Source organism: Solanum tuberosum, unplaced genomic scaffold, assembly GCF_000226075.1.
Source record: "Solanum tuberosum cultivar DM 1-3 516 R44 unplaced genomic scaffold, SolTub_3.0 scf00027, whole genome shotgun sequence".
In the NCBI taxonomy this organism is placed as follows: domain Eukaryota; kingdom Viridiplantae; phylum Streptophyta; class Magnoliopsida; order Solanales; family Solanaceae; genus Solanum; species Solanum tuberosum.
Window position 1 is genome coordinate 1,361,803 of NW_006238953.1, and position 24,474 is coordinate 1,386,276.

The 24,474-nt window shown below is 35.4% G+C and overlaps 2 protein-coding genes and 2 long non-coding RNA genes across 6 annotated transcripts; 1 reads left to right on the forward strand and 3 right to left on the reverse strand.

The window, feature by feature from the left end:
• Positions 1-273: 273 nt before the first annotated feature.
• Positions 274-7,058, forward strand: LOC102583480 (lipoxygenase 6, chloroplastic-like). Of its 2 annotated transcripts, none has more exons than XM_015306272.1 (9): positions 274-773; positions 3,635-3,912; positions 4,009-4,246; positions 4,341-4,667; positions 4,871-4,956; positions 5,040-5,147; positions 5,244-5,545; positions 5,719-5,985; positions 6,110-7,058. In XM_015306272.1, exons 1-9 carry the CDS (start codon positions 407-409, stop codon positions 6,867-6,869), a joined length of 2,733 nt encoding a protein of 910 aa, XP_015161758.1. In that variant the 5' UTR covers positions 274-406; the 3' UTR covers positions 6,870-7,058. The 2 variants fall into 2 exon arrangements, with proteins under 2 accessions (XP_015161758.1, XP_006341739.1); XM_006341677.2 differs by lacking the exons at positions 3,635-3,912; positions 4,009-4,246 and adding exons at positions 1,789-2,066; positions 2,163-2,400 and having other exon boundaries at positions 6,110-6,869.
• Positions 7,059-9,811: 2,753 nt separating this feature from the next.
• Positions 9,812-11,754, reverse strand: LOC107059583 (uncharacterized). Its single transcript, XR_001472764.1, has 2 exons — positions 10,557-11,754; positions 9,812-10,444 (listed from the first exon to the last, which is right to left on the reverse strand). It is a non-coding gene; the product is annotated as an uncharacterized lncRNA (long non-coding RNA).
• Positions 11,755-12,866: 1,112 nt separating this feature from the next.
• LOC102584026 (cyclin-dependent kinase G-2) lies at positions 12,867-17,292 on the reverse strand. 2 transcript variants are annotated; one of them, XM_006341678.2, is made up of 6 exons: positions 14,560-17,292; positions 14,266-14,401; positions 14,080-14,168; positions 13,769-13,886; positions 13,573-13,679; positions 12,867-13,486 (listed from the first exon to the last, which is right to left on the reverse strand). In XM_006341678.2, the coding sequence occupies exons 1-6, from the start codon at positions 16,401-16,403 to the stop codon at positions 13,387-13,389; spliced, it is 2,394 nt and encodes a 797-aa protein (XP_006341740.1). In that variant the 5' UTR covers positions 16,404-17,292; the 3' UTR covers positions 12,867-13,386. The 2 variants fall into 2 exon arrangements, with proteins under 2 accessions (XP_006341740.1, XP_006341742.1); XM_006341680.2 differs by lacking the exons at positions 12,867-13,486; positions 13,573-13,679 and adding an exon at positions 13,974-13,996 and having other exon boundaries at positions 13,775-13,886.
• A 2,380-nt stretch (positions 17,293-19,672) lies between these two features.
• Positions 19,673-22,803, reverse strand: LOC107059584 (uncharacterized). Its single transcript, XR_001472765.1, has 2 exons — positions 22,190-22,803; positions 19,673-21,166 (listed from the first exon to the last, which is right to left on the reverse strand). It is a non-coding gene; the product is annotated as an uncharacterized lncRNA (long non-coding RNA).
• Positions 22,804-24,474: the final 1,671 nt, after the last annotated feature.

A 24,474-nucleotide genomic window follows, 5' to 3' on the forward strand; every position in this document is an offset into this window, starting at 1 on the left:
ATAAAAATGGTTGATGATGATCCAATTGAGTCATATGAATATTCAAGAAAAAATACTTATCTTGGACGGTTAAGTACTCCTTCATCTTTAATCAAAAGTCTCAAGTTTGAGTTCCTCTGATACAGAGTTATCTCTGTTAGAGAACAGTTTATCTTTAATGTGAGATTTTTTCGTGTGAATAATATTCTAATGTGGTACCGAACACAAAAAGGAGAAGAAAAACAAAATCTGCCGTAACACATCACATATAACTGCTACTTAAATGACTCCCATAAAAGCATTGAACTACTAGGAGTAACAGCTTTGTAATAAATTTCAAATGTGTCACACCCTTCTTTTCTTCATACATAAATAAAAATCCCTTTTGATCAACTTTCATGGTCTTTGAAAAAAAAAAATTGCAATAATGTTTATAGCTCAATCAAGATCCACTCCACTTAGTTCAGAAATTCAACATGTATTCACCATCAGAAGAAGGAAAATCAGTCAGATTTGTAGATATAATAAGTCTTGTTGTAAAGTTAAAGCTGTGATTCAAAGTGGAAATGATAACAAGACAGTGAAAGATGCAAACTTTATGGAGAAATCTATGGAAGAGAGTAATGGGTTGTTGGTATCTTCTGGTAAAGGGAGAGATGTGAAGGCAGTGATAACTTTGAGGAAGAAGATTAAGGAGAAGATTAGTGATAAGATTGAAGATCAATGGGAGTCTTTAATGAATGGGATTGGAAGAGGAATCTTGATTCAGCTTATTAGTCAAGATATTGATCCTGGTTTGATTTCAAATCTATGCATAAATGTTACTTGTTCTGCTTTTTTTTTTGAGTTTATTATTGTACCAGTTGAGTTCTATAGTTAATGTTTTTTCTTTGATCTGTTTTCATTTTCATTTTTGCTGTCTTGAGTTCAATATGGTTCATTGACTTGCTTGAAACCCCCCCACCCCCCACCCCTCCTCCTTTCACAAGTGAGCTCTGGGGGGGAGGTTTAGTGTACGAAGACTTTACCATACATTATTTGTGGAGGTAGAGAGTCTGTTTCCGAAAGACCGTCTACAACAAAAACATACCCAATGAAATCCCAATCAGTGGAGTTTGGAGTCTGGGGAGGTTAGAGTGTACGCAGACCTTATCACTACCTCTTGGAAATAGAGAGGTTGTTCTTGAAAGACCATCTACCTTTTTAAAAATTATTTAAAACCCCCACCGCCTTTTTTTATTACTGCTTTGAGTTGCTTGAGCAGAGGTCTTTCGGAACAATCTCTCTACTTCGGAGAGGTAGTGGTAAGGACTGTGTACACTTTACCCTCCCCATAACCTTTTTTTGGGGGATTCACTGGGTATGTTGTTATTTTTGTGGGAGCAAAATGAAGGAAAAACTTATTAGTACATGGTGTGTACACCTGACTTATAACTGCATGAAATGAGTTAGCACATAAACTTATAGATTAGTTAGCTATAGTTAATTATTATACATATGGTTTGGTGGAAAGTGAAAAAGACCACCTAGTGCAGATATATATTGTCATCATCTATTCTTTTTGTGCCTTTTGTTCTTAACTGTATTATCTTTCCTACTTTTTAGTATTTCTGGGTGCCTTTTAGTTCATTTATCTTGTTTCATGTTGTGAAAGACTTGGTTGCCAACACAGTATGTTGCAAACTTAGTTCATAATGATTCCGTTTATTGTGACTGGTGGATGCATACGACATAAACATCATTTCCACTGGACACTTCAGAGTAGTATTCTGAGGTTAATGAAGTACTAAAACTATATTCTGCTCACAGTTACCAAATCGGGAAAGTTTGCGGAGTCTTATGTGAGGGGATGGTTGTCCAAGCCTTCTGATCATCCACATATAGTTGAATATGCTGCAAATTTCACTGTACCACACAATTTTGGACGTCCTGGCGCTATCATTATTACCAATCTCCTTGACAAAGAGATACACTTGGTGCAGATTGTTGTTCATGGCTTTAATGAAGGACCTTTATTCTTTAGTGTTAATACATGGATACACTCTCAAAAAGATAATCCAGAGAGTAGAATTATCTTCCAAAATCAGGTAAGCCACATACTTTCAAATGATTTTACTTTTTCATTTTCATTAGCAAAGTAGATAATGGTGCTTGATCAAGGATGTCATTGCATTTTATAACAGGCATATCTACCATCTCAAACACCACCTGGTATCAAGGATCTTCGACGTGAAGACTTGTTGAGCATTCGTGGCAATGGTAAAGGCGAAAGGAAGCTACATGAACGAATCTATGATTATGATGTTTATAATGATTTAGGCAATCCTGACAAAAGTGAGGATCTTGCTAGGCCACTGGTAGGTGGCAAAGAGAAACCTTATCCTAGGCGCTGTCGAACTGGTAGAGGTCCAACTAAGAAAGGTACTGAGCATTCTGCTGAAGAGTATATTTTTCATTTAGTTTGTTGCCCCGACATTCTTATACCGACTTTTTCTTGATCTTTGGATGCTGAAAGATCCACTTGCAGAAAGAAGAATAGAGAAACCTCATCCAGTTTACGTCCCTAGAGACGAAACTTTTGAAGAAATTAAGCAAAATACTTTTTCTGCTGGAAGGTTGAAAGCTCTGTTACATAACCTGGTACCATTAATTGCGGCTACATTGTCAAGCTCAGACATTCCCTTTACAAACTTCATGAGTTTATTATTGTACCAGTTGAGTTCTATAGTTAATGTTTTTTCTTTGATCTGTTTTCATTTTCATTTTTGCTGTCTTGAGTTCAATATGGTTCATTGACTTGCTTGAAACCCCCCCACCCCCCACCCCTCCTCCTTTCACAAGTGAGCTCTGGGGGGGAGGTTTAGTGTACGAAGACTTTACCATACATTATTTGTGGAGGTAGAGAGTCTGTTTCCGAAAGACCCTCTACAACAAAAACATACCCAATGAAATCCCAATCAGTGGAGTCTGGGGAGGGTAGAGTGTGCGCAGACCTTATCACTACCTCTTGGAAATAGAGAGGTTGTTCTCGAAAGACCATCTATCTTTTTAAAAATTATTTAAAACCCCCACTGCCTTTTTTTATTACTGCTTTGAGTTGCTTGAGCAGAGGTCTTTCGGAAACAATCTCTCTACTTCGGAGAGGTAGTGGTAAGGACTGTGTACACTTTACCCTCCCCATAACCTTTTTTTGGGGGATTCACTGGGTATGTTGTTATTTTTGTGGGAGCAAAATGAAGGAAAAACTTATTAGTACATGGTGTGTACACCTGACTTATAACTGTATGAAATGAGTTAGCACATAAACTTATAGATTAGTTAGCTATGGTTAATTATTATACATATGGTTTGGTGGAAAGTGGAAAAGACCACCTAGTGCAGATATACATTGTCATCATCTATTCTTTTTGTGCCTTTTGTTCTCAACTGTATTATCTTTCCTACTTTTTAGTATTTCTGGGTGCCTTTTAGTTCATTTATCTTGTTTCATGTTGTGAAAGACTTGGTTGCCAACACAGTATGTTGCAAACTTAGTTCATAATGATTCCGTTTATTGTGACTGGTGGATGCATACGACATAAACATCATTTCCACTGGACACTTCAGAGTAGTATTCTGAGGTTAATGAAGTACTAAAACTATATTCTGCTCACAGTTACCAAATCGGGAAAGTTTGCGGAGTCTTATGTGAGGGGTTGGTTGTCCAAGCCTTCTGATCATCCACATATAGTTGAATATGCTGCAAATTTCACTGTACCACACAATTTTGGACGTCCTGGCGCTATCATTATTACCAATCTCCTTGACAAAGAGATACACTTGGTGCAGATTGTTGTTCATGGCTTTAATGAAGGACCTTTATTCTTTAGTGTTAATACATGGATACACTCTCAAAAAGATAATCCAGAGAGTAGAATTATCTTCCAAAATCAGGTAAGCCACATACTTTCAAATGATTTTACTTTTTCATTTTCATTAGCAAAGTAGATAATGGTGCTTGATCAAGGATGTCGTTGCATTTTATAACAGGCATATCTACCATCTCAAACACCACCTGGTATCAAGGATCTTCGACGTGAAGACTTGTTGAGCATTCGTGGCAATGGTAAAGGCGAAAGGAAGCTACATGAACGAATCTATGATTATGATGTTTATAATGATTTAGGCAATCCTGACAAAAGTGAGGATCTTGCTAGGCCACTGGTAGGTGGCAAAGAGAAACCTTATCCTAGGCGCTGTCGGACTGGTAGAGGTCCAACTAAGAAAGGTACTGAGCATTCTGCTGAAGAGTATATTTTTCATTTAGTTTGTTGCCCCGACATTCTTATACCGACTTTTTCTTGATCTTTGGATGCTGAAAGATCCACTTGCAGAGAAAAGAATAGAGAAGCCTCATCCAGTTTACGTCCCTAGAGATGAAACTTTTGAAGAAATTAAGCAAAATACTTTTTCTGCTGGAAGGTTGAAAGCTCTGTTACATAACCTGGTACCATTAATTGCGGCTACATTGTCAAGCTCAGACATTCCCTTTACAAACTTCACTGACATAGATAAACTGTATAAGGATGGGGTTGTCTTGAATGATGATAATGATCCAAAGAAGAATAAATTTCTTTCTGAAACTTTGGATAAAGTGTTTTCTGTCAGCAAAAGGTTGCTCAAGTACGAGATTCCTGCTATAATCAGACGTAAGCACACACATTTACATTTCCATTGATATATGTTTACCAGTATCATTTAGCATTGTTGAAAGTTGTAACTTGAGGAGTCCTGTTTGTCTACTAGACTTACAATATGTGCCATCAGAAACCTGCTATCCTCTAATTCTTTCCAATCGTTGTTCCTGGAGTGACATTTCATAACTCTGCATCTTTCGGTTTTTGTCTCGCAGGGGATAGATTTGCTTGGTTGCGAGATAATGAGTTTGCGCGACAAGCTTTAGCAGGGGTTAACCCTGTGAACATTGAACTTTTGAGGGTAATTTCTTATTAGTATTTTTTTGTACTAAATCAATTATAATTTTTCTTTAGTTGATCACTAAGCTTGTGGATATTTAACAGGAATTTCCAATTGTTAGCAAGCTAGATCCAGCTGTTTATGGTCCCCCTGATTCAGCTATTACGCGGGATCTTATAGAACAAGAGCTTAATGGAATGAGTGTTGAAGAGGTAGTGATTCTTTTCCAAAATGTTATTTGGGAAATCTAGTATAGCTGTTTTTCTTTTTATGTGTAAACCAGCTCTAACTTAAAATTTTCTGTTCAGGCTATTCAAGATAAGAGATTGTTTATACTTGATTATCATGACATGCTTTTGCCTTTTATTGGGAAGATGAACTCCTTGCCGGGGAGAAAAGCTTATGCATCAAGAACACTTTTCTTCTATACATCCAGAGGTGTTCTAAAGCCAATTGTCGTTGAACTTTCACTGCCTCCGACACCTTCTTCACCTAGGAACAAGCGTATATTCTCCCATGGACAAGATGCAACCAATCACTGGATATGGAATCTAGCCAAAGCACATGTTTGTTCAAATGATGCTGGTGTCCATCAGTTGGTGAACCACTGGTAAGCTTAGAGCCCTTCTCTTCTTCCCCTTAGTATTTTTCTTGTAAACATTTTTACATAGAGTTCTTCCAATGTTCGTTCTCATTGTGCTTTCGTAAAATCTAATAATCTTCTAGCTTTGACTCTATCAGTCAGGGAGGTGCCTCACTGTGCATGTAAAATTAATCTCTCAGGTTAAGGACTCATGCTTGTATGGAACCATATATCATTGCAACCCATAGGCATCTTAGCTCAATGCACCCAATTTATAAGCTACTTCACCCTCATATGCGCTACACGCTGGAAATCAATGCGCTTGCAAGGCAGAGTTTGATAAATGGGGGTGGAGTTATTGAAGCATGTTTTAGTCCTGGAAGGTATTCAATGGAAATAAGTTCCGCCGCTTACAAGAGCATGTGGCGGTTTGATATGGAAGCACTGCCTGCAGATTTAATAAGAAGGTAAAATTTCTCAATCATGACATCTCTTTAAACCTTGAAATGTAACTATTTGCGTTGCATGCTCAAGCTCAAACTAACCTTGCTACTTTTTCAACTAATAAACACAACATTGACTGCTTTTAAGGGGAATGGCTGTGGAGGATACATCGATGCCTTTGGGGGTGAAACTGGTGATTGAAGACTACCCTTATGCAGCAGATGGCCTTCTCATATGGTCTGCAATAAAAGAATATGTGGAGTCCTATGTTGATTACTACTATTCCGAGCCTAATTCTGTCACGTCTGACCTTGAGCTCCAGGGCTGGTGGAATGAGATCAAGAATAAGGGACACGTGGATAAGAAAAATGAGCCTTGGTGGCCAAAGCTTGTTACTAAAGAAGACTTGTCTGGCATACTCACCACAATGATCTGGACTGCCTCAGCCCAACATGCAGCAATAAACTTCGGGCAGTACCCTTTCGGAGGTTATGTACCTAACCGTCCTACCCTTATGCGAAAGCTCATTCCACATGAAGATGATCCCAGCTATGAGAACTTTATTCTTCACCCTGAGTACACTTTTCTTGCATCTTTGCCTACTCAACTCCAAGCTACTAAAGTGATGGCTGTTAAAGATACCTTGTCGACTCATTCAGCAGACGAGGAATACATGTATCAGTTACACGAAATTCAACAATTCTCCGTAAATGATCATGAAATTTTGGAGATTTTGAAAAGATTCTCTGCCAAATTAAAGGAGATAGAAGATACCATCAACCAACGAAACAAGGATATCCGTCTTAAGAATCGAAGTGGTGCTGGTGTTCCTCCATATGAACTGCTGCTACCTACTTCTGGTCCTGGTGTTACCTGTCGCGGTATTCCGAACAGCATCTCTATCTGACATGTTCATGTGTTCACTCTATAATTTATATCTTCTACGGTTATGACTTGGTTCTATGCAATTTGTAGTTATTATTCCTTCTTTTAGAAATATTTTGCAGGCCTTGCAGAATAATATACTGAGGGTTGTAAACTGTTGAGAAGCACATTGTAATTAGAAAATAATATTGAGCTTCCTTTTTTTATTTCATTTTTCATTTAACATTCACAGCTCTGATGAAGAAAAGAGCTAAATGATAAAAACAACACACTTTTTTTGGCAGCATGTAGAAAAGCAAACCTCAATGGGTAAAATGCAGAAGACTTGTAAATTAGTATCATTGCAACAACACGTGTAATTTATACCGTCAAATAGTTCGTGCGTCCTACGAGCTTCAAGCGCTATACCTATTAAGGTTTTACCAGAGCTCCACATAAAAATTCAATCACATGCAGAAAAAATTTACTATTAACATGAGAATTCTATACTTGATATATCCCAAACATCATTCGCTACTATAGTAGTTGGTTATCCGGTCCCTTACGATACAGGTGAACCTGAGTTCAAAGTTAATTTTATATCTTCAATTACAGTTAACACTTTTATGATAAATGTAATGATCTGCATGTGTATACAAGTTAAATTATTACTTATTTTAAATTATTTTATCGAAGAAGGGCCTAAAGTACTCACGAACCGTGAATTTGGTATAATATTGCACTTTGTTCACATTGTGAGTGTAACCCGTTAGAAATAAGGATAGACTTAACCTAAAAAGTTAACATCGGGAGCATTTTTATTCTGATAGATCAATGGAAGACAATATCATACTAACACAATTTGCATATTTTTCCCTAAAAATGCTTATACGTGTAATTTTCCCTTTTGACAATAAGTTTGGGCTAAGTGAAATAGAGGGTAAAAATTGGGTTAAACAATACAAATTACACTAGTTTAGTACATAATTATCTTCCTTCCCTTCAATTTGCATAATTACGAATTGTACCATATTTTTCACCTCGGACACTATATATATCGATTTCAGATATTCGAGATACATAGTAGTCGAATACATCTCATTAAGTCTAACTAATTAAGAAATGCAATTGAAAGTCGTCAATTGTGGAGGAAATCACGCATGCAACAATTTTACAATATTCTGGCACATCACAACGTGTAAAAAAAAAAATCAAAATCATTTCATTTTCTGAGGAAATTCAATAAACTTTATAGTTCTTCTCAATTCTTCTTCAATAATTTTGAACCTTTTTGTTCAGCAATGGACAATGTCACTATTTTGTTGAGACATTTTAAAACATGAATTTTTTATGATATTAAAATGGATATAAAATTGATGGAATCGTTCTCAAATGGTGTTACTTCCAACGATCTCGTTGAAACCATTTCAGTACAAATGCAAATCGATCAATATCTTAAATGTATAGAGATTAGATATATAGTGAAAAGAAATTCAACTCCAATGAAAATTCGAAATGAGATGGACATGAGATTATTTATGAAATCAAAACGATATATGTATCTGAATATACTATTTATAAGCTAAAATTTAATCATATACATGTCAAGATATAAATAATCATGTATCTGGTATCTAATGACAGATACATGTACATGATCAAATATCTTATTCTTGATGGATACAACTCAGAAACAAATTTATTATTATTATTATTAATATGTACACTCACCTGATAGATACATGAAAACTTACTACAAATATAGTGAAAAATTATTAACATGTTAAGATACATCAGAACTTGCGGAATATAACTCAGATACATAATTGAAGCCCTATTCATAAAATTGTACTCAGAAATATAAAGACTTACTATAGATATAGTGAAAAAAATACATTAACATGTTCAGATACACCAAAACTTTCAGGATATTATAAATTTATAATTCAAGCTCTATTCACAAAATCTTACTCAGATATATGTATAGTTGACAGATATATGAAGACTTATTTTAGATACAGTGATAAAAAATTTAAAAAATCAAATTTCTTCCAATTGTTTCGAGCATCAAATTTTTTTTTCCACAGATATATGTAATCTTAACTCATATCATGTACACATTGTCAAATACATGAACTCTTAATTAGATACGTATGCATATTTTGTCAGTTACATATTTTAACCACTGTCTCTCCTCCTCTACCCTTTATCTCTCTCTTCTACCACCGCCAACTCCGACGAAAACTATACCAAACTAGTGAGGGGGCGTTCGGTCAGCCATAACAACGATGGACTGAAACTTTACTCCACCAAATCAACAAAAAGCATGATTTATGGGATAGATTAGCATGTGGTTTATAAGTCTAGACTATTTTTTAGGGAGTGGTATATCTCCATATATCTTAACTCAATTACAATAGAAAATCTTAAATAGTGGGATGTTAGATAATTATTTAAAAGTATAGGTAGAATTATTATACATGGTATAGATGTTTTACCCTAAAATTTTGTTGTCTAAATTAACCCATGAGAAATTCAATTCTAAAAAAATACTCGAATGTTATATATAGTTATACTCCATCCATCCTATTATATGTGGTCCCTTTTTGTTTTAGTTTGTCCCAAAAAAAATATCACCTTACTATAATTTGAGATCATTTTACTTTAAATTCTTCTTTTACCCTTAAAAAAACAATTTACAACCACGCAAGTATTTAAGAATTATTTTAAACATCAAATTTCAAAAGTATTTCTTTTTTTCTTAAACACCATATCAAGTCAAAAAGTGACATATAAAACAAGACAGGGAAAACATGAAAGAAAAGAAAACTATCGGTAATGAAATCAATTCATAAAAAATTAAAATTTTATACGAGTTACACGAGTAAGATATGACTCATTATTTTGTTCATTTTGAGTCATTTCATCTCAACTAGAGTAACCTTTGAGCAGTTATCAACTTAAATCCTTTTTATTTAATTCAAATTTTAACTTAACTTACTCATTTGTGACCTTTATTTTTTTTCAACATCTAATTATATAAAACTTGTTTTTGTATAAATTTTGATAAATATAAAATTAAAAAAATAAGATATAATATTTAAAAAAATTATATGACATTTGAAGATAATGATGTCCATTCTACGTGTACTTTGTATATTTCTCCATCTGCCAACATTAGCATCCTCTTTATATGATAATCTTCTAGACATGCATCATCATCTCCTTCTTCAGAAACCCCACAAGGAGTAATTTCAGGTAATACGTGTTCGTTTTTTTTCACCTGCCGCACAGATAACATCGTCTTCATCTCAAATAAACTGAGTCTGTTATCGATGTTTTCTGCTAATTTACAGGATGGTGCTAGCATTTTGGTTGAAGAAAAGATGGATTCCTTAAACAGTTTGAAGCGTGTAAGTGGAGCGAGTTGACAATAGAATTTTGTCATTGGAGGGGGAGGCGGGCGGACTTCACCATCCCTTAACGACAGCAACAGCCACGACAACTTCTCACGGACACTGCATAAAGAGACTTGAAGCACAACACTGCAAATGTGTTCTACACAGGACAACATTCTGTAACTTGGGTCCAACATTTATGATCGACACCAACTCCATCCTAAGTAGCAACACAACACTGCATGACATTAGATATTGACGAAATATGAAGGTGATTTAGTTACAAGCATATTCAAAAAGAGAATCAAGTCGGCTTATAATAAGTAACATACGATTTTTCCTCTTCAAGGAGTGTGTGCTATCAGCCACATTCATCTTGCCTCTCTACAGCTTTCCTTTCTCCTTCTCTGATTGCGAAGTTCTGCAGACACGGTGACCAAAACATGCAAGGAAGAACCTCCACAAAATCAAGTAGAGATGACTATCAAAGACCGAGTGTAACAGTTCCCAGTAAAATATTTTAACTGCAATTTATTTAACCATCCTTCTGCAACATTTGCACGTCTTTCAAGCACCACTGTGGAGCATCCATCTCCCATTTCATAGCCCTTAAAACATTCCAGAATAACAGACCAACTTCAAGTAGCTATAAAACTTTTATCAATTTCTCCCTAGTCTGGACTGGTTACACAGATCTATTTCCTTGAATCATATCCTTCCACCCACTTCCCTGCTAGTAGATGAGCTTCCGGGCTTATGAATCTACTGTTCCTGCCTCAAACCCCACAAGAAAATTCATAGGAAAAAATATGAGCATACGTGGTTACAAGCCTTTACTCGTCTATTTCCATCCCCTTCTGGAAGGCATTTGCACCAAGGCTCACCTGCTCTTTCTGGTCTGAAACAAGTTGAGGGAGTGGGTCGGGGTTATGGTTTTAAAAAAAATTTAAGAAGCACAACCAGGGTCTTCACCACTAGTAATCCACCCCCTCCATCCAAAATAAAAACCATTACAAGAAAGAGGAGTCGCAAAGTGAAACTTCAAGACTCGATGCAAGTTCTTAAAAATTGAACAAATGAAAATGTCGAGACTTCTCCCAGTTGCAAGGATTCAAGGCCAAGAGTTTATACATGTCTTTTGCAGAGAAACAATTCAAAGAATGACAGCTTCGCAGTTTGGGTTACAAACCAAATAGGGTTATTGAAGTCCCTTATGATGCCACCAGAACACAAAATAAAAACTAATCAACAACAGGGCTGGAGATATAACACTAGCTCCTTCTTTCATTAATCAACTTACAAAAATCCCACTTGCAACAAACCGAGAAATACCCAGTTAGCCTCTAAAAGAATGTATGCAAGGGATGGTAACAGCAAAACGCTTTCCACAATACAGAAAATTTGAAAGAAAGTATCAAAAATCAATGAGGCCAGACCCATTATAGGCTCAAATAAGAATCCCCCATCTAAAAAAGAATGCACAAGATATCAAAACTTAACATTTGTACATCTCTAGCAGATGAAGCAGTAAAGTACCTTTACTGGCTTGGGCAGAGAATACGAGTATCTGAAGTATGGAAAATAAATTTGAAATTCTATGTATGCCAGGTTGTAGATATGCTCCTCAACCTGCTTTCCTTGATACTGCAGTGACATTTATAGATTTTAATTCTACATCAAAAACTGAAAATTTCCTAACATAAAATACAAAAAAAACCAAAAAGTGGAGACCCGTTGTTTGGCATGCAAGCCAAAAGGAATATGGGTATCCATGTTCTCAACAAATGAGATGGAATAAACCGTAATACAAAAGTCAAAGAATCAAAAAATGGAAGCAACCTCCAAGGCACTACCTATATATGGAATCATGCTAAAGGAAAAACAAGGGTAACCAAATGCATCAAGGAATAAACTACTTGCAATTTAGATAGTGTCACAGCAAGAAAAACGAATCAACATTTCCTTCCAAACGGAAAATATTTATTATTTTCAAGTAACTAAATCAATAGTACTTTCAAGATCAGGTCTTGTTTCATCTTGCTTGGCAAAACTTTGTTAATTAGAAACCGGGTAACGCTTTCAGCCAAAGAAAATGGTTGGTCTTTCAACCTAAGTCCAGCATTTTGAAATAAACTTTGAAAGAAACAACTTAAACCAAAATCTTAATATAATAATGTCATCCATGGTTAACTTCCATTATCAGCATTCCACCGAGCAGTCAGTAACTTCAGAACCCCATGTAGATAAGAGAGGTAACTGTAGTTGGTCCCTAAAACATGCAATGATTCTGAAACAAATCCTACAGAAAAAAAATAATCGTGCAGCTTGTTCATAATATCACCATATAACCTTTAAATGATTTTGAAAACGTCATCATGACTTCACATGACATTTGAATGACATCACTAAGGTTTGTCCCAAAAAACAATGGAACATGTGATATTTATGTGTCCTAATCCCTTGTGATCCAGACAATAATGTGCAACCTGCCCATGCAGATGGAAAGGGCCAGAAGAAAGGCATGGAAGTAAACAATAATGAAAAGTGAAAGCTGTGAACATGGAGAGCAGTAAAACATTCAATGTTGACGGGAAAGCATATATGTCATCCTTGATTACTATCCATGTATTCAGGTCCAATAATTACCTTCATATGTGCAATAGTTTCATTGAAATTCTTCATCAATGAAAAAGCTAAGAATTCCCCATCAGCTTTACACCACCATCTCTTGCAAACAGAATATGAAAATTAAAATCGACATACTAGAAGTATGAAACCAATCCATATGTTTAACAAAATCAATTTCAAGATCATTGTTTACACTGCCAATGGGAAATATGCTACATACACGAGTTTCAATTGAAACTGTTCCTTAACAGGTAAGCTCACTATGCCACCCCTGCCATGCAAGCAGTCCCAGAGATTTTGACAAGGCACCAGAGCCCAGTAAGTCAACCTGCAACAGATCTGATAACGCATAGCCAAAAGAATTGTTTCTTGATCTAATTGTCAGATAAGCCTGCTAAAAAACAGCTGAACTGATCGTCTAGCAAACAATTTTTGCAACTTCCTTTAAGTGCATGGCTCTAACCTCAACCACGTCAACCCATGAGTATTAGAGAAAGCAAAACTCAAACAGTTACTGAGCACTATTCACTTATCTTAGCCAAACAATCCACCAGTTCCCAACACCCCTTGCTTCAGTTCCTTTCTTCGCTGCTCCTCAAGAGGATCTGGACTCTTCATTACTCTTCGCACACGCCTAAAAACAACACAAAGAACATCAAATAACAGTCCAAGGAGCTAACCGAACTCCCATCTGAAAATTAGCACTGAAAGAAGATTTACCTATCTTGTGCATGCTGTGCAGGGAAAGTAGGCATGAATTCTTTAGACTTGGGGAGAGGAACTTCACGAAACCACTCATGGTTCAAAGCAGCATCGGCAGATATTCTCTGCAATATGTCATATAAACATCAATATCAAAAGAGGTAAAAACAACATAAAAAAGAATTTAGAAGTTCCCAAATGTTATTGCCATCACCTTCGCAGGATCATAAGTCAGAAGCTTATTCAACAGGTCAAGGCCAGACTCTGATAGGTCTGGTTTTCCCATGTAGGATGTTGTAGGGCTTTGAAATTTATTTCTTAAATTATTAAACCTGTTACAAACAAATCAAATGGTTAGTAGAAACATGAAAATACTTCTCCACCATAGATTGTCATCAGAGGAGGCCAGAAAGCCAAACCAGAATCACCCAAAGCTGGAAGCCTGGGAAAACAGCGGCAAAAATAAAAACATGAATCTCTGGCCGACAAGAGAAGCAATAGAATATAGAAGAAGATAATACTTACTGATGCTTTACAAAGTTGACCTTCACCCCAGGAAGCTTGGAAAACCCTGGCCAAATCGTCTCATTAGGGGTGCCAAGAATTCTGAATATCTGGTAAGAAAAACCACAGAAGTATATTAAGAAGACTTCACTCATGGTAAATGTCATCAAAAATCAAGTAATTCTCCATCAGCAGCTAGAAAGATACCTTGTCAATTTGATCAACTTCTGTTTTCCCATTGAAGAGTGGTTCTTTGCATAGCATCTCGGCCATGATACAACCCAGTGACCACATGTCAATTGCAGTAGAATATTGCTTGGCTCCCAACAGAAGTTCTGGCGCCCTGTATGCATAAAAAACTAATCAATCACTGGCTAAATAGAAGCCAGCTAGGCGAGAACTCAATAGAAACCTTCATTTACGTACAGACGCACGGCAATAGAAGTATCAGTATCTACTTAAATCTTTTCAGATTAATGAAGAATAAAAAATGAAACTCACCTGTACCACAAAGTAACCACCAAATGAGTGTATGGTTTCAAGGGGCTCCCATATTGACGAGCTAAACCAAAGTCACAAATCTTCAACTCACCTTGGTTGTTTAGAAGCAAATTTGAAGTCTTCAAATCTCGGTGAAGGACCCAATTATCATGAAGATACTTGACACCATGCAAAAGCTGGAGCATAAGACATTTGACTTCACTTTGGGTAAATGGTTTTTTCATTGTCTCCATTAATGCCTTCAGATCATGTTCCATGTACTCCATCACCATAAAAATACTGTCAAGACTGCTTCTTACAACTACTTCTTTGACATCTACAATTGAGGGGTGATGAAGAGAAAGAAGAATGTTAATCTCCCTGAGAGATGTCAGGGGAAATCCTTCTCGTTCCTTCTCCATCTTAACCTTCTTTAGTGCAACAATTTCTCCCGTCTTCTTATCTTTAGCTCTGTAAACAACCCCATAAGTGCCTTCATCTATCCTGTTAAGCCGCTCGAATTCATCGACGCTTCTACACCCCTGCAGCATGTTTACGCTCCTTTGTGGAGGAAGCGCAGCCTCCGGTGTACCACGAGAATCATGTTCATCTTCAGATTCTGTATCTGACTGGCTAACACTAGTCCCATCATAATTGCGGTCCTTATCCACATCCATTGAGTCATTCTTATCTAATTCATTGCCCTGGTAACTCTCTCTGCTGCAAGACCTAATATGTTCATCAGAGTCTGAAGACCTCGTTCTATTTCCTCCGGAGCTTTCTCTCTTGAGCTCCTCATATTCAGGAGTTAGTGATTTCCTGCGTCCACCCATTTCAGCTGACTGGGAAACTGCTCGTCGCTTTTTCAATAGGGGCGTATCATCACCTGAAATCTCACCTTCATCAGCTGGAGAGTCAGCATCAGTTGCCCATCGAGATGATCTTATAGTCGGCACGGGCACGTATTCCTCATCTTCTACTTTCCTGGCTTCCTGACTGAGCAATTGCTCCTCATCAACAGGTGGAGAACATATGTCAACTGGGGATTCATGAGATGCATCCATAAGTAAACCAAGTGCTGTATTTGTATTACTTGGGGATGGCTCCATACTGTGAACATTATTAGTGTTCAACAGAGAGACCTGCTCAACCCTTTCAGGGGGGAAATTAGCCAACTGGCCAGATGACTTTGGCAATGGAGGCGGAGGAGGTAGCTTAGCAGCTACTGGTGAATTTCTACTCTTTGACATTCTATTCACTTCCTTATCTTCCCTATCCCATATAATTGGAGAATATTTTCGTTTCTTGCTCTGTACAGAAGACTGATTCCCATTGGCGGCATTCTTGGTCTTCTGGTCTGACTCAATAGCCCCATCAGACCCACTCTCGCTAGACAATTCCCCAGGCTCTCGGTCAACAGCCCTGACACTAAGCCCACTTCTCCTCATTCCACCAGCATCACCATCACTACTACCAGAATCACTCCTGCTTGACCCGGACCTATAACTGCCATTTATCATATCCCTTTCTTTTATAGGCTCTCGGTCAACAGCTCTGACACTAAGCCCACCACTTCTCCTCGCTCCACCACCATCACCATCACTACTACCAGAATCACTCCTGCTTGACATGGACCTAAAACTCCCATTTACCATATCCCTTTCCTTTATATCCCTCTGTCTCAACCTACCCCTATCTCGACCACTCCTGTCATGAACTCGATCCCTATCAAAATCCCGATCCTCAGACCTAATTCTTTCGTAATCCCCCTTGGAGTAACCAAGCTCCCGCCGTGAAACCTCAAACTCAGCCTCACGCCCCCTAAATTCATTATCCCTGTAACCACCATGTCTTCCAGCAGCCATGTAAATGTTTGTATCAAAGAAAACCCTAAATTCACCTATAAACCCTAACCCTAATTTCACAAATAAAGTCGGCAAACCCAACAAACCCTAGCTCGATGAAATATCGAGTTATTTGAAAACACAATAGCAGATCTGGTAAAAACTAATCAAATATATATAAAAATCAATTGAAGTTCTTTTCCCTAATTTTTTTTTCCTTTTTCTCGAATAGCTTGAAAAATTCTAAGACATAGAGACAGCGAAGAAGCGAAACCCCTAGGAATTGAAGACTTTAGGGTAAATTTACGCTCTTTTCCGGCACGTTGTAGCTGAGATCGGAATACTTACCGGCGAATCGAAGCAACCAGACACGACGGCGGCGACGAAGCTTTAAAAGAGAGCGAGGGAGAGAGAATATGCGAGTTGTATTTGCAAATTCCCAATACGAAAGCGAAGGGAAAGTCCCAGACCGCGTAAAGAGGAGTTTTAAGATTAGCTTCGACTTCAAGTATGTTAAAATTGCAAATTAGACCCTCTATGTTTATCAATTTGTTTATTGGAATTGAGAGAAGGACCATGATGTTTCTTACATGTTTATTTAGCTCCACGAAATCTTTGCCACAAGTTCAAATTTCATTGGGTAACATTCCAAGGCTAATAGATATTTCTATTTATTTATCAAAATTATGGACTTTGGTATACTTATACTAATCAGTAATATGTATGGAAAAAGGTCTGAAATATATCCAAAATTTGATCGAAATTGTTGTAACAATCCCAAGTTTTGGACGAGTGTATTTTAAAGATATATAAGTGCTCAGCTGGACAAGTTACTATTTAGGCATAATACATAAACATAACCATTAACTTGGCTTCAACGGACAATTATGCCCTCCAACTTTGAGTGTGCACAAATAGGCACTTAAACTTGTATAAAATTGAACAAGTAGACACACATGTCTTACATGGCATAATACATGTAGGACGCTACATAGGACACAAATTTTTCATGTAAGGTATCATGTAGGACGAATGTGTCTATTTGTTCAATTTTATACAAGTTTAAGTGTCTACTTGTGCATACCCAAAGTTAAAGGTCATAATTGCCAGATGATGCTAAATTAAGGGTCATGTTTATGTATTATGCCTACTATTTATAATGATGCAATATTTATGATGTTCACGTGGACACATATATTTCTTTAAAATACACTATTAAATAGTGCATGGGTAATTGACGGACATTATTCTAACCTAACTAATTTAACTGAGGGGTATGCGAAACTATGATTCAGGCAATGGTTCAAATTACCTCAAAAGGAAGGTGTTCGATACCTTTCGAGGTCCACAAATATGGAATCCCAACCATATTGCATATATTTTATGTGGGGGTTAACATGTAGCAAACAAGGTCTATTATTTAATTATTCTAACTAAACTAAATTAAGTGATGAAACAAATATAAACAAGTAAGGCATTTAATACAAATAAATAACATAAATACATTGAAGAGATGAGCAAGGAGACCAAAAAAAAAAACACAAATAGATAGGAGAAAATATTTTTTTATTAATTAAACTACCCCAAATATATACACAAAACATATTAAAAAAAAAAAAAGAGAAAAACCTAATTTAAATTACCCGTTTTGGATCAGCGCTCGGCTTATTCAGTGTTATTAAGACAAATCAAAATTTATCATTTTTTCTGCTCAAGTCAACTTACATCATTTCTAGTAAAGGACTAAATACCCCTATCCTTCAATTTTCTAAGTTCATTTATTATTTAGCTCCTAAAGCGATTTTCAAAAGAAAATCATAAAACTAACGTCCTAAAAAGGTATCTTGTGTCCCGGCTTAATGTCCAAGAAGCATTGAACTACTAGATGGTAGGGTTTAGACTTAAAGAAAACTCAAGAAACCTAATTAGACACTAAGCGTCAATCAAAACACATTGGACGAGCACTTAGCACATAAATCTCATATTAGCCTCTAAATTAGTTATCATCATGCTAGCAAACACACGTAAATAGTGAAAGAATATTCATGCATTATTGTGTACGCAAACAAGCAATTTAGCATAACAATATGTTAACTAATTTTAGAGAGGACATGTAGATATAACATTAATCAGAAAATTATTCGTAGCCTATTAGTTTTTAACTGTTGAAAGGTCAACCAGTAATTGCTAACATGCTAGAAATAAGTCAGAAATTATTTTTATTAAATATTAACATACTGAAAATTATTTAAATCCTATAGACATGGTATTTATTCAATTAAACAAATCGGACCTAACATACAATATTTATGCCTATTTATTTTAAACATTCTGAAATAGTCATAATGTCTCTTGCTTATTTAACATGATAGGGTTGTTTAAAATCTAATTAATCAATGAAAATATTGATCGGACCCTTAACATGATGTCTAACCCATATAGCATTCTTAAATTGATTACAACCTATAAACATGATTCCCAAGTTTGAACATGCTAAAAAAACTTTTTGAATAAGGATTCACACACGATAACTGATTATTAGCATGCTGGAAATATTAATAGAATGTATGCATGATTTTCCTATACTCGAATAGTATGTTAAAAATATAACTAATTCCTATAGACATGATTTCAAAATAAACAATAAGCTAAAATAATTAGTTTAAGCTTCTATGCATGATTTTCTACTCTCAAATAATACATTAAAATTGATTAGATCTTATAGGCATGGTATCTAAGCAATTAACGAATCGAAACTTTAACAAAATTTATAAGCATGATTTCAAAACCAAGGGTAAGATAAAATACTTGTTTGAAGCTTATTATATTATTAGGTCAAAAGTTATTTAATTCTTATAGACATGATATCTACTTATCTAGTAAATTAAACAATTCACAGTTAATATAATATTTAAGCACAAATTCTATATTAATATCCTGAAATTTTAGTAAGTATCTATAGGTACAATCCGATTGATTAACATGCTTTGATTATTAAAATTTGATTAATTAAACTAATTAACTAACATGTTGAAAATTATTTAAAAAGACAAAAGCATAAACATATAAGAGTCGGTTTTTAATTAGATTATTAGAATTTGACAGTCATAAAAATTGGTTTTAAACATGATGATAATAACATTAAATTCAAGTAATTAATCAACGCGATCATATATCTATATCATACATACATACATAATTAAAATAAAGTAAAGACAAATAGCACATAATTCCCCTCCCCCAGAGGCATACCCACATGCACCCGGTAACTTTTTTTTTAGATATATATATATATATATATATTTGATAAAATAATAATATATTTGATTGTGCACCCTTGTAACAAAAAGACGCCTAGTGCATTGGTCAAAGCTGCAATTTCCGACCGCGACTACGTGAGTTCGAATCCCGTGAAAGACTGTGTTTTTTTCCTTTAAAATCATTTTTGCATTACAGTTAACCTTTTTTAAAAAATTGCCACCTCATCATCCCCACCCCCTTCTTAACCACCCTATTTTTGCCATCTCGTCTGGCCCCATTCTTTTCTTAATTGAAATTAAAAACAAATAAAAGCCCTAACACAGTTTTAAACAAAATATAAGACGGCAAGAAAATCTACAACTTACAAGTATTCTTCACTGCATAATTGAAGTCCTACTCCCATTATCTTGCATAAATTGGTAAGTTCTTCTTTATAAGCGTATTTTTTTTGTAAGAATTTGTTGTTGATTCTTGTGATTTGAAATTGATAGATTTTTAACGAAACATAATTCTTCTCAACCAAGTGCTAGTTTTAGAGACAATTCTTCGTATTTTATAGATGAGTTTGATTTGCAATCACTTAAACCGGGTCCTGGAGAAAGAATATCCATTGATAAATATATCCCTGGATTACGAGATGAAGTGAGAAGACACTATATTCAACGTGGGCCTTGTCGACCGGATATTAATGGTAATGAATATCCTCAAATTAGATTCGAAACGAAAATGCGTCGATTTTGTAAGGCATGGTTAATTAAGGTTTAATATTCTAGATGGTTAGAGTATAGTATGAAGAAAGATGTTGTATTTTTCTAACCTTATCCTTAAGCCAAAATTATTGGGGCCTCAAAATTTTGGAGGCCTAAGCAAGGCGCTTTGCTAACTTACCCTTAAGCTACTCTGAGCCTTACCCTTGAGCCACTCTTAGTGGTACCCCCCTATCTTTAAATCCTGGATTCGCCTTTGTCTCCCCCTTTAGACGGTTCTCCCAAGTTATTTCATATATGTATGGAGCAGTTGGAGTATACAAAATTATTACAAAAAAATTGAAATAAAGCAATAATAATACATAAAAGTCTAAGCAAAACTAATTCCGTCCGGAATTTCGGTCCCAGGCGAACTCTTCGACATCTTTAACCTTATGTTCAAAACCTTGTTAAACAAAAGGGAGATACCGACAAATATACAACACATAAAGGCAGTCTAATATAGCAAGATGATAATATTAATTATAGGCATCAACTTACGCACATAATATTAATTATTTCATATACATAGGCAGAAAACAGATATACAAGAATTCAGACAAGTTATGAAGAGTATGAAATCACACACATAGCAAGAAGGAATTAAAAAAAACTGACCCGGATGCTTTCCTTTTTATTTGTTACAAATTAAATTAAATTAAATAGTACACTAATGCAAAACAGAAATTAACTTGAATAGAAACACTAACCAGTTAAGCAGAGAAAATAAGCCAGCAAGAAATAACTCGATCTGATGCCCAACTTGAAACAATGAACCTAAACAGAGAACTTTTAAAACCATTTGTAAAAAATATTATTATCTTTTGAGAGTAGAGAGTATTTGGTTGCCAGTTAAAGCGTCTGTAAATAGTGAGAATGATGTCACTTTGTATAGTAAATAGGAGGGTACATAATAAAGGGAAATAATAAATTTTGGGATCGATTAAATATTTTCCTTAAACAAGTAAAGAGTAAAATCAGTCAACAAACTTTTTTACCAATATCGAACATATATTTAACAAAAATAATATGTAAAATCAATTTGTCCTTGACTAAGGCAAGAAAGTCAATTAACAAACTATCAATTAATATTACACATCATCAGTCGAAAGAGAACAATTATTTAAGGAAAGACCAATAACATACAACTCAAATCAAGTCTCAAAATATACACTTTCACATACTACTTTCTAGTATCCGTACCATTTCCAGACAAGTAACAATTTAAACAGATACTAAACAAAGCAATGAAGGAAAATAAATAAATTACGAGCAAATCACGAAATTCAATTTTACAAGGATACCATAAATGAAGGGAGTGAAAATCAAAGATTGAAATATTTTGAAGCCGGACTAGATTACAACATGATCGTAAATAAAAACCATTCAATTTAGCCAAGGAAACAATCAATTAATCATCAATCATCACTCCAGATTATCAACTTGACATATACAAAAATTGTTAACAGGTCAACAAATATTATAGCACCAAATAAGGTGAAAGTTGAAGGAGATTACCATCTAGATACAAGTTGAGAAAATCAATTTAAGTTAAGAAACAAATTTTCAGTATAAATACACTCACAATACATTACCACCAATTTTACATTTCATGCAAGTGAATATTAACACGATGATATTTTAAAGCTAAAGAAACAAATTTAACACAAATTATTAAGCAAGCTTATGAAGAAATTCCGCAATCATTATTAAAATGAAAATCATAAATTATATATTTGGAAACAAATCAAGAGTAGTTTAAGAAAAAAAATTTAAAAGACAATCAAGTTAGGAACGTACTCGGACAGATCTGTAAGGATTTGTCTTTAATAAGCCAAAATCTTGAAGCTTCATGCTGACCAAACTACATCCAAAATGGTGCTCGTTGTTTCCATCATATCCATTGATCGGAGTGGCTAGTCGGAGCTCGGTGCGTTGTTATCGACCTCCCGGAGTCGACTGGTCGGAGCTTTAACGCTCCTGTTTTTATTTTACTCAACCTCACCCGAGAAAAGAGAAGTGGAGGCGGCGCTTGTAGCTGGCTAGTCCTCGCGCTGGCTCGCTGGCCGAAGCTACAAGCATAAATCGTCATTTTGTTGTTGTCGATCTCACCGACGGATGAGGGTCGATTGGTGGTTCGTCGGTGTTTCCATCGGCGAAAAAGAGAAGAAAGGGGGATGGAGGGAGAAGAGGAGAAGGAGGTGGCTGGTGATGGGGTTTTTCCGGGGGAGAGAGAGAGCAAATGGAGGAGGCAAGGGGGAGCCTCACCGGTGGTGGCGGTCAGAGCAGCGTGGTCTCGCCAGTCGGAGGAGAGTGGAGGCGAGGAAAAGAGAGTATGGAGGGTGCGGCGCTGCTGCATTCTTCGAGAGGAAGAGGAGAAAAATGATTTAAGGGTTTTTGGGGGTGATGGGAATTAAAATAGGAAAGAAAGAGTTGGTGAATCCGAACCGTTTGGATCTATTAAACTGAACGGCTAGGATATGATCTCAGAGTTGCTCCATGTGATGGATTAAATGGAAGTTGAGAATTGGAATAAGAGTAGGCCACAATTGAAATCAACATGTGACTATAATTGAAATAAAATTGAATTGAGAATGCTAGAATTGAAATGAAATTGAATAGAAAAATGGGCTATAAGCTAAATAAATTGAATAGAATGGACTACAATTTATGATTTAAGAGAAGATTAAGTGAATGGCTATTTAATTAATAATGTACAATGCCTAATAAATTTAATATTATAAACTTTAAACCGAAAAGTAAAATAATTATTTCAAAATTTGACTACCGAAAAAAATATAATGAATAAAAAATAATAATTTGATAAGAAGAATAATTACAATAAATTGTGTAAATCATGAATATTAAAATGTAAACTATTTACTTAAAACTAATTAAATTTTTGAATCCGTGGAATAAGGGAAATTTTTTTGCAATACATATTTAGTCAAATAGCAATTCGGAAAAGGGTACAAGTCGATCAAAATTGGTTGTCAACTACATTACTGATTCCATGAATTTTCATGTATTAGTGAAACATACTTTAATGTCAAATAAAGTGTATAAGATAGGTTGAAAAAGTGTACAAACAAGGTACTAATAATATGCGAAGTTAATGTACATGCCTTATTTTTTCTAATGCACTCTACCAAATGACCCATATTCCATAATACCAAATACAGAGAGTCTTAGTAGATTTGTTGGTTAGTTGTCTAAACTCCCACTTTGTTAGTGAGGGTTCGATTCCCCACATTGTAATCTCCTCCTTATTTCCCTTTTCCTACTCCCATTTATTTTACAAAGAAAAAAGTTCATAATACCAATTATAGTGTATAAAATTGTACCAAACAAGGTAGGAGGTGTCAAATGGGGGGGCTAGGTTGAAATTGGAGATATTAAAATGTATTGAAATAGATATTGAGTTGGGTCTTGACCCGTCCAAGTTTACTTTGGGCTCAAATGGACTTAAAATGGGTTTTGACCCGCTTAATCTCAATAATATTAATATGTTGTTAGTTAAGTTTGTTAACCACAATTTGAATTCAACTCAAGATTTTTTTTATAAAAAATTTACAAATGGATAGATAAATCTTAAAACATACACAATAGATAGTAATTCATACATTCAATATAGGAACATACTACATCAATACAAATAAAGAGTCTTAAAACGGGTTGAAATTGGAGATTAAATTGAGCTCAATTGAGAATTCTCTTAAAATTGGTTTAGGCTTTAATGAGTTGAGATTATGGGTGGCAGAATGGGTAATTAATATGAGTGAGTATCCACTCATATTTACCCATTAAAATGGGTTGGTATCCAACTCATTTAAAAATGGGAAAATTGTATATAATAGCAAACTATTAATTCAAATTAAATGCTATAAATATAGTTTGATTTAATTGTACCTCATAGCAAATTATTGTTATTTCACCTCTCTCCTGGTGAATCTCGCTCGCCACTCTCGCTCTCTCCCTCGCCTCTCTCGTTTTTTATACAAATGCAAGTGTATAAAGTGCGTTTGTGTTTGTATAAAGCGAGAGAAAATTGTATATATACATATATTTTCGTTCCCCCCTCTCCC